The sequence below is a fragment of the Pecten maximus genome, chromosome 16 (assembly GCF_902652985.1).
Source record: "Pecten maximus chromosome 16, xPecMax1.1, whole genome shotgun sequence".
Classification (NCBI taxonomy): Eukaryota; Metazoa; Mollusca; class Bivalvia; order Pectinida; family Pectinidae; genus Pecten; species Pecten maximus.
The window spans coordinates 16,848,239-16,859,433 of record NC_047030.1 but is presented as its reverse complement, the minus strand read 5'-3'; the positions used below and the strand labels follow the sequence as shown (position 1 = coordinate 16,859,433).

General features: G+C 34.3%; 1 protein-coding gene across 1 annotated transcript; it reads right to left on the bottom strand.

Annotated features, from left to right (window-relative positions):
- Positions 1–696: 696 nt before the first annotated feature.
- On the bottom strand, positions 697–6,076 carry LOC117344676 (flocculation protein FLO11-like). Its single transcript, XM_033907504.1, has 6 exons — positions 6,007–6,076; positions 4,886–5,146; positions 3,995–4,078; positions 3,440–3,586; positions 1,557–3,408; positions 697–805 (listed from the first exon to the last, which is right to left on the bottom strand). Exons 1-6 carry the CDS (start codon positions 6,074–6,076, stop codon positions 697–699), a joined length of 2,523 nt encoding a protein of 840 aa, XP_033763395.1.
- Positions 6,077–11,195: the final 5,119 nt, after the last annotated feature.

Genomic DNA, 11,195 nt, shown 5'->3' with positions numbered 1-11,195 from the left:
ATATAACGTATTCTAAATATTCTGTTGACTTTTGGCGGCCCCAGGATGTCGAGAATTACGGACATTTTAAGTATATAGAAATTTGCGCTATATACTTGTTGTGACGTCACATTCTCTATGACGTCATTACGTTGTAGGTTTTGCTCATATTAAATTGAATTGTCAAACGGAAAAGACGTTCTTTTTATTATCATTTATCTGGTTAATTCGGTATTAACAAACCACAATACACGGTCCATAACAGAGCATGTGCACTACTTTGATCTGCGAAATCTCAATTAGAAAGCAATATATAGTGCAAAAATCCGTGTCACATTCAAAACATGAAATTTTCAGTTTCACAGCTTAAAATAAATCTATGCCCTGATAAGCAGAGGACCTGTATTTGAAATCTTAAAATAGACATGTCCTAAATCAATCGTACATAAAAATGAAACCAGTCTCTTCGAGTTGATCCGCTTACCTAATCTTTTCCTTCAATTAATGCATATTCTTAACTGTTTATTTTCCATTTATGAATAGCAACACTACCGTTTCCTCCACCTACGATGTCCCATTTTTAATCTATACGATATTGAAATATTTTTTTAATTTAAGGAAGAAGAAAGATTCGGTTTGTATGTCGGTATGATCTGCTTGTTTCGTCAAGCAGACTATTTTAGTATGTTTCGTTTGTGTCAGTTTTATTCATATAAATCAAACATTAGTTGTCTCTCTTTGCATCACTCCATACATCTTGTTCTCTACTATACTGGGAGCCAGATTGATTGACCGTTGCACTTCTGGAGAATGTCGTCGTCGCCTTCTAGACAAACAATAGAACATATCATTAATCATAGACAGAACATGGAACATTACAAACGAAAGAAAAGTATGTTCAAGGTGAACTGGACTAGTAGTACCTACTTGTGTTTTGTTAGATAATACAAGTAATAACAAAGCAGAATGAAATACTTGTTTGAAAAAAAACCAGAATTACATATTATGACTACGTACGGGAACGGCTTGAATCTAATCAGAGGGAGGATAATATAAATACCACTGGTTCAAATACCGATATAGAGCAGTGAACACTGACGTAAGGGTATCTAAGGTTACAATCGAATGATAGCATGCGGTCTCTAAGGTTACAATCGAATGAGAACACAAGGATCTCTATGGTTACTATCGAATAATTACATAATGGTCTCTATGGTTACCATCGAGTGATAGCATGGACATATTTTACAGTTAACAGGTAGTGCTTAAATATCGCGTGTATAAATCCCAACATTTACCTTTTTACAAGATCTCGCCTTATAAATTGCATTACCATGGCAGTTCACGACAAGATAATCGCAGCAAACAGTGATATGTTCGTTGAGTTTAGCCATGACTTACCTGTATACATACAAGATGTAACAACTTTCCTATTTAAGTTAAGAGGGGCAACTGCTTACGGTAGAGCTAACTACTGAAGGGTAGAGTATATGTCTTTTTCATCTCATTTTAATCACAATTTACTTTATAATTAATTTGTAAAGAACATGTGACTAATATTATGTTTTGGGACTTACCTGTATATATATACAGCAATCAGCGCAACAATTATCCCCATGACTCCACCCCACCCGACTGCCATAGCTATGATTAGGTCAAAGTTATTGTCCGATTCTTCCGTGGTGGAAAGTTCAAATACGACTGACATTGACGAGCTTTCGATGTCTTTGATATCCTCTCTGGTGGTAACATTTTCCTTTTTGTTGTTTAAATTATTAGATATAGTGAACTGTTCCGTTGAACCTACAAGCTTGTTATCTGGTGTATCATTGTGTAGTTGGCGCGAGGTGGTTGTTGTAGATTTACTGGCATTATCAAAGAAAGCACTTAGCGTCACGAGACTTTTGGAAATAGAATTAACTGATGATTCATCAACGGTTACAGTTTGCTCAGACAGGGCTATTGCTGTCATTAGCGACGGTCCTTGTGGTGTTATATCCAACACTTGGCCTTGCTGTGGTGGCGAAGGAGTGGTTATGTTTGCCGATATAATCGTTGTCTTGTCTTTTAATTTGTCTGAATGGTTTATTTGTGTGTTGTCGTGATTAATTTCATAATTTGTTGTAGTAATTACTGTCTCTGGATTAATGATTTTTATATCAGTTGATGACCTTTGTAGACCCATTGATACGGACGTAAGTTGTCCCAAAACTGTAGATGGATTTTTCGACACAGCTTTGCCAGTGAGGGGATGAGTAGTGGTCGATAAAGGCCATGATACTGGGGAACGGGGCGATTCACGTGTTGGCGTAGACAATGTTGTTGAAGTTAATGAAGGTACTGATCTAGGGGTCGCTGTACTAATTGGTATAGAAGAGGTCTCTGCAGATGATGTTGTAGGAGCTAACGAGGGGTTAGTTGATGGAATAGGAGTTAATCTGTGAGTTGATGTATGTGATGATGCAGGGTACAATTGTGGGTTCGATGACGTTATTGTATGCGTTGATGGATGTGTTAATGTATGCGACAATGGTGGGTTTGATAAAGTTGTTGAAAATGTTGATAGCGGGTTCGATAAAGTTGTTGTAGATGTTGGTGGATTTATTAATACAGGAGACGATGGTAGGTTTGATGACGTTGTTGTATGTGTTGATGGATTTGTTAATACAGGAGACGATGGTTGGTTTGATGACGTTGTTGTATGTGTTGATGGATTTGTTGATACAGGAGACGATGGTTGGTTTGATGACGTTGTTGTATGTGTTGATGGATTTGTTGATACAGGAGACGATGGTAGGTTTGATGACGTAGTTGTAGATGTTGATGGATTTGTTAATACAGGAGACGATGGTTGGTTTGATGACGTTGTTGTATGTGTTGATGGATTTGTTGATACAGGAGACGATGGTAGGTTTGATGACGTAGTCGTAGATGTTGATGGATTTGTTAATACAGGAGACGATGGTTGGTTTGATGACGTTGTTGTATGTGTTGATGGATTTGTTGATACAGGAGACGATGGTAGGTTTGATGACGTTGTTGTATGTGTTGATGGATTTGTTGATACAGGAGACGATGGTTGGTTTGATGACGTTGTTGTATGTGTTGATGGATGTTTTGAGGCAGTAGAAGATGATGGGTTTGATGGCGTTGTTGTATCTGTTACTGTATGAGCTGATGAAGTTGATGTAACAGTTACTTTGGATGGAGTAGTTAATGTAGGAGACATTTGACACGCCGAAGATCTAGGTGTTGATAAAGGAGTTGACTGCTGAGTCAAAATTTGTGCTGAATTATCAGTAGGTGCTGATTGAGGGATCCCTAGTTCACCAGTCTGATGGACGAAGTCTGAAGACGACGACATGGATATATGTGAAGGAGATGTGAACACATCTAAGGTCATACTTGTAGACATTGCAGGGACTCTATCTGTAAATGAAAATGCAAATTATGTACTTACACATCATCGGCATGAACAAAGATATAACAAAATCAGTAGTAATTGCATTTTTAATGCCTGGTCGGAAGTGTTTTAAGGAAGCTACCTTAACTGTTATTACTACGTTTATTAAACTATCCCGCCATGAAAAGGACTTTTTAAAAGACACTAATAAATAAGAATAAATTTAGTACAGCATTCATATAACACGTGAAAATACAGCTGTAAAACTCATTGAAACGTCTGCTGTTGATACATCAGTAAATCCCTATAAACTAAAATGACAGTGATATGACAACACTTAAGGAATCGTTAATTAGAAACTATTATGTCTCGAATCTAACCAAGTACTTGAATATAAAAAGTCAGCTGAGACTCAGTTTTGAAAATACGATCTGCATTTGGAATACATGTAACTAACCTTGCATTATGTTATTCGACTATACATAAAAGCGTGTGCATGGTGTTATCAATATAAATATCGAAGAACGCTTGTATGGTGGAGCACGTAAGTGAACGGACAGTTATAAAATAACATAATTTTTTTAATAAGTTTTATGAATGTGACAAACTCACCATACTGGCATATAAACGAATGACTTCCATCGCATTGTACAGCTCGCCATTCCTTCAACGGGAAGGATAAGACAGCGCAGTTTTCTGAAACGATCAATAAACTTATTCTCAGAATACTATACAAATCGAAATAAGAATATTTCATGATTCTGTCTCTCTGTAGGCGGATCGTTCAATCGATATTTTTAAATGTTTAATAAAAAAAACCATAAACGCTATATTACCTTTTCAAGATATCAAAGTAGTCATAGACAATGCAAGTTTATTTGGGGGGGAAGTCAAATTATCTTGTGTTTTGAAAACTCCGATGTAATATAAATTAATGATTTATTGTCAATTTTGCAATTTCAGTACATATAGTAGCGTTTGATTACAGTATTATAGATATTACAAACTTTGAGTGAATGGGAACAAGAATCCTCTGGTTGGTTGAAGAATTTTCCACATCAATGTTAAACCATCTAAAAAAGAGAGAAAAATGAGCAAAAATAACTGACGAATAAACAAGACTATAATAGAAACTCGTCACGGAAATCTTCACTGAAATATGAACTAAATATTCTACACACAGAGCTGTCACAAACTATTCTCTAGAGTAATTCAGAACGATATATCACTTGCCCTTCGACTTGTTGGTCGGGGCACCTCTTAAATTCACTTTTACAGCACCACTTTGAAGAGGAATGTGGTTTTAAACAAATGCCTCATCATTGTCTAAACGGTCATGTGATGTTTTTAAACCCAATGTCACAAAGGTAAGATGTTTGGTAAACGTGCGATGATTTATAATATTTTTCATATTTTTTGTTTTGTTTTACATAACTGCAAGAGAAATGTTTGCTTCAATATGGTTAATGGAAATAGATGATAATTAAACTAATATCGACCTACCCGAATCCCACTTCCATTGACCATTGACCTTGGTCAATCCCAGCCATACATCATTGTAATACCTGCCGGCAATGACGGCGGCCAGTTGATCCTGTTCAGTCTGACTCCTTATCTCTAACAATTGTCCATTGGGACAAAACGCAGCAGCGAAGGTTTTAGATGTTGACTGTTCATGATACACTAGGCAGTGTCTATCGGTCGATCCTATATAAAATCTTCTATCGCTGTCCTTAATTATAGAACAATCATCTGGAATGCTACCTGTAACGATTGTAAGAGACACATGTTAATATCAGCTGTAGGTATTCGTTTGTGTAATGCGTACAGTATATTTACAATTCATTAGCTTATTCGTCCATCAAGGTATCTTGAGTGATGCCCAGTACTTTGCCGAAATATCCTAAATGTGTAAGGGTAAGAAGAAAACATTATCAAAGATGACACTGAATATGGAACAGTTTTAATAGAATACGTGAAAAATAAATAATTCTGACTTAGTGGTATAGTAAATCATTCGTCGCGATTATCTGTACGTAAATTACACATTTGGATGGCGGCCAAGTTATCGGTTATACATGCATATATAGTAGTTTTCTTAAGTCCATGACCTGAAAAAAATCATCATTCACTTAAAACCATTTCTAGATCAGCGGTCGCGAAATCATGTATTTGCGATTATATCTGAAGTTCGCGAATTAAAGCATTAAGGAACTCTAAGTGATTTACAGTATTCATAGGATTCTCCACTTGACATGCTGGGCAAGTGTTGGTCTCGGGGTATCAGAGAAGATCGCAAGTAACTGTACATGCAGTTCACTTTGTAGTTTTAGAAATTTGAACAATCATTGACAATGACAAAGAAATGATAGAGTTAAGTGTTCTTCGCGTTGCCTGATATAATAGTTTACCAGCCGTCCAAAATGTAAGGAATGTCTTCCTAAATACATGACGAATACCACGTTATTGTTATCAAATCTGTTCTATCAAAACATTACTTTTAAAGAAATCACTAAGCGTAACATAACGAAAGATTGCGTGTTATTTATTCTCTGTACATAATTTGTATAATGATACCTTGAGAACAATTAGCTTGCATCAAAACTGTTTTCTCATATACCAACCTAAGGTAGGTCTTGCCGTTCCAATAAAAGATAATATGAACATGGCAATCAAAGCGTAGCTATTAGCCATTTTGATTAGTTCACCACTTTTGACCACCACTCCACATCAGTATGTAACGTTGAAAGGCTGTGACATAATATATATTATATGTTAATCAGTTTAAGGTGTAATCACAGTCGTGTTATCTCATTATCAGATGTCATGGATAGAAATCATATCTGACTTGTTATCTTGTGAAAATGACAGCATATCAATGTATGTCATATAGATATCTGAAAAAGGAACAAAAACTCCTGAACAGTAACAGTATTATAACCAGCAGGGGTTCATTGAATCATTGAGACGAAAATGAAGATCACCCCACCCTCCAAAACAAGGGGGGGGGGGGGGGGTGTAATGAACGGATGACCTGATAACATTTCCATACAATTCTGTCTATTGTATAAGCAGAATTTAAAAATAAAAAATATTGTCCTGACTAGGGAATGTATGGAGGATCAATTATCAATTTTTCGTTACCTTACTCTTATTCAATATTATACATAATATTCAAAGCAGTAATTTCTCAAAATAACAATAACATCTACAGTCTATACCATTTAATGCATACTTTAAGTACTTATATCCTTTTTTTTATCTAGCTTCAGAAACGTGACCACGGGCTATATGTATCTTGTGTTTATAAAAGCCCGGATAAGAGTTTTTAATATCACCCTAGTATATCAAGTAGACAGATTACAATAATATCCATGAGATGAGCGTATCAAAGTCATTACAAGTGGGAGGATTGTTGGATAAAACATCCACATCCGACACAACCAAATGTGGAGGCTTGGGATACGCCCTAGTAAATCACAAAGGAACTTCACTGTGTTAATTTTGCAAACTTACAAGCACTAAAGTGCTGTTTGTTATTGCGTCAGCTTGACATGTCATTGCATCATCACCGGGGCTAGATATAAAATATCGATGTGAAATTCCATCATCAGTTGGACGGTAAACAGCTGACCTGACCGAGAAGGTACGAAAGGAAATATCGACAGTGTTTACGTTTTATAGGGAGTTAAGGTTTAAAATTTAGCAATATCTAGTTATAGTCAAAGCGTCTATAACGTAATGTATAATGTTTATGATCAACATAAATAAATATTGATGTTTACCACTTTGTAATGTGAATGTATTTCATTATTGATGCTCTGTCTAAAAGCGCATTTTAATTTACATGCTTGAAGAACTTATTTTATATTAATTTTACTTTGCAACGAATGATGCATATTGTGCATGTATAATTGTACAGAATCTAATTATCGAGTGATCACAGGATATTGAACTAAAAATTAATAGTTTTTCTATCAATTACACGTATGCATAACGTGTATTTTGACGAAACATATTACATCAAAATTAATTTAACATGGGGTTTAAAGCTTAAATAATTTATCGTAAGGAACTCCTAGCCTAGAGTACGACGTTCATGTGTGTATATTTGCTAAAAATAAACTTTTCGATTCATGCTGGCGTTCATGTCGCTTGCATGAAAGTATCGTATAATGATTTTTTTTCTTTAAAAATCACTTCTATAAAGCATCAGAAATCACTGCAGAGTTTGTAAAAGACTAGATTGCATTATAAACGCATTATCTTTATAAATATTGTAAATTTAAATTTAGAGCAAAATTAACAAAGCCACTTATATTCGATCAGGATATTCCTATACTGGTAGTGATTGTCGCTGTCCTGCTCACCAATCACAGACGGAGAGGATTCAATTTCGATTCCAACAAGATCTTATTGTCTTTTAATAAGTTAAATGGATTGGACATCAGGCTAAGTCTATGTAAGTACTTTTCCAAATTATTACAAATATAGATATATTGTTACATGTTCTGCAGTGGTATCCACTTATACAGATAAAGGGAGAGAAGTTATTTTGGAATGTATGTTTTATAAATGATACAATATGCAAAGACGTATATCATAATATCAATTAAATTTGTACCACTAATACAGATAGAGGGAGAGATGTTATTTTGGATTATATGATTATGTCAATTATATTCATACCACTGATGCAGATTTAATGATAAACACTGTTTGAAGTCTGTGGGAAACAAGACATAAAGTATAAACAAACTCCATGAGGACAGTGATACACATAAATTAGTGTTAGTACATGTTTGATAGAGTTGTTTCCCCTAAATCATTGTTAATATTTGTATACATAATTGCTAAAGGGTTCATACATATATTGGTGTAGTTGAAGATTTTGACTTGAAAAGAAGATTTTTATTCATAGTCACGATCCATGAAATGATAGACACAATTCAAGGGAAAATCGTTTGTTGATAAAATTCCTAAAACAATAATAAATTTTTAAGCGCACGTACTGACTTAATCTGATAATAAACCAAGTGCTCATATCCAGAAAATCTGTTTGTCATGCATAGATTTGTGGAGTAAATCAAAATTTGTGATTTAAAATCTGTGGAATCTGTCGGTATCTCACGAGGATACAGATATTTCATCAATTGCTTCTCTTTTTATAACGTTAAACAGGTGTAGCTTTGAAGACGACCCTTTTCTTATAGTGTGTATTTGATGATGTTGAGCCTGCCGGTCCTTCGGGACCTGTATCACACCAAAGTGTAGGGATGTATCAAATTTATAGTGTGTCTGTTTACTTAATTCTAAGCATTAATAATATTAATTTTAGAGTGTGCAGTAGATATTTCTACAATAACTAGAAAGGCAGCGTTAACATGATGTAACTAATAACAAATGTTATGAATTACATATGTATATAAACTATATGTATGTATGTAAATTATATATTTATATAAATTACATTTAAATGTAAGTTATATATGTGTGTAAATTACATGTTTGTGTGAAATACATAGGTATATATATTATGTATGTAAATTACATGTCATATGTATATAAATTACATATGTATGTAAATTATATATATATATGTATGTACATAAATTACATATGTATAAAAAAATTACATATGTATAAAAATTACATATATATGTAAGCTAGAGATACCTCAATAGAAACATCATTAAATCCTTCTAGGACCCGTCTGTCTTACGTAATGTTGTAACCGAAGATATGAGAAATACAGAAAAATCCGAATGATGATCAAGTTTTGACCGGATTCTCGCTTATGAACATATCTGGATAAAAAGGTGTTATGTTCATATATTTTTGATGTTCAATAATACACAATAAATTAAATTTTGTTATTTGATAAGTTAAGTTACAAAGGCTTATATGCTTTGCAATCTTCTTTCTGTTTTAATTATTGCGGTGGAAAACATCATGATAGGCTCTAATTTCCCTCAAAACAATCACCAGTGATACCATCATCACAGTGATACCATCATCACCAGTGATACCATCATCACCAGTGATGAGCTGAAAAACACCATAATGACATCGAAACATGTTGTTAAGAACAAATATTTACGTTAGTTTTGCAATTTAATTATACATGTATATCATAAATGTAATGAGAATAATAATGAGATATATTAACAATCATTCTTTGTTATTTATTCAAAACTGCATGATAAAATCTGAAATATTTCTTTTGATAAAACATTAACTTGAAAAAATGATTGAAAGAATGATTTCTTTCAATCATTTCAATTCATTTCATTTCTGATGATGAGTGTGTGTATAACCCAGCACTGATTTGGAATGTACACACTAGTGTACTAGATGACCTGTGCCAACATGTGTATATGTCGGCTGTGTGTTGTTTAAGGTACACGTCTGATCAGGGGATCGTCGAACGAGTCCACCCTGATGTAGCATACATACACTCGTATCACCTTTAGCTTTTTAGAATTTTCAGACCATTCCAAGCCTTTGATTCCAAGTCATTTTTATTGCTTCTGTTACGTTGTTAGTTAAACTTATCTTCGATTGGTGCATCCTGGTTACTAACATGTAATCCGATAGTCTCGCATTTGCGAGACTAGTAATCCGAAAGTTTCTGGTGTTTTTATTGGCACTTATGGGCCGACTAACATATCTATTCAGAAATCCTGCCCTCGGATTGGCACCTTAGTTATGTTTTCAAATATATAAACCGTAGTATGGATATAAAAAACACGATTAAAATAAGTGGAATGACATATTTATGCATGTTGACATGTATGTCTGTATGGTCAGGTATGTCGAAAATTGATCGATGTTTCGATATATGTGTGTTTTAAATCCACATAGCGGTATTGAATAGTTGAAAATATGCAGTGCCGATCCGACCGCGAGTCGACTTCCCCCCAGTTTTCACTTTTGCAGTACTGTTATTCGGCCAATATCAGCTTTTTAAAATGACGATCAAACATCAAAAACCTTCAGATCAGCTAACATACCGTTAATCCATCATAATTAGGCTTGTAATATGCAATGGATATGGTATATCTTGTATAATCAGAATTGCCGTTTTAAAGTTATTTTTAGTGCTTAGTTATGCTTAGTTATTTTAGTAAAATAGGAAATAACTTTTCCCATATTTAGCTGTTGCAGGAAATGACGTCTTGTACAAGTATACTCATATAAGACGGTCGTTCGTAACTACTCGGCCGATTCCGTACCTTCCATAGATGATCGTAGATCTATCATCCGAGGTGTTCCGACAGGTAAGACGGTAAGTTGTAGATGTATCATCATTGGCCTTTCAAACTAACATCCATTGTTACTGGGGATGACGTATATATGAAGCTCTGGGAACTGTGCCTACAACACCTGTAGTGTTTGGACTTTCGACTAGTACAAGGTATAATCCGAAAACTATGGATTGGTTATCTACGTTTTGGTTTTCAGTATACTGGTTTAGCTTTCATGTTTTATATTTTACAAACATTTCTATACTGATCTTTTAATAGAAAAATGCACATCTTCTGAAATGATGTATGATTAACTGAATTGAAGACTAAGTACCATTGATGTCATTCCCAGCGTCTAGACACGTCGTTTATATTTCAATTGTAGTTGGTGTATGTTATTACCATATCATGTGTAATGGTCGATTATAACTCACGTTTATAATTAGCTTATTACCCATCATACACATTCCAGGGAATGGAAATTAAACTAATCTGTTTATCTTGATATTACTGCCTTTAAAAGTGTAACAGCGTACACTTGCTACACATTTTACATAAGTGAAAAT

Excerpts from the sequence above, each read along its gene's own strand:
- LOC117344676 (XM_033907504.1), bottom strand. The coding sequence starts at position 6,076 with ATGGCTAATAGCTACGCTTTGATTGCCATGTTCATATTATCTTTTATT. Across the intron at positions 4,079-4,885 it reads TCAATGGAAGTGGGATTCGG|AAAACTGCGCTGTCTTATCC; the intron begins GTAGGTCGATAT and ends TGATCGTTTCAG. Across the intron at positions 3,409-3,439 it reads TTTGTTCATGCCGATGATGT|ATAGAGTCCCTGCAATGTCT; the intron begins GTAAGTACATAA and ends TTTCATTTACAG.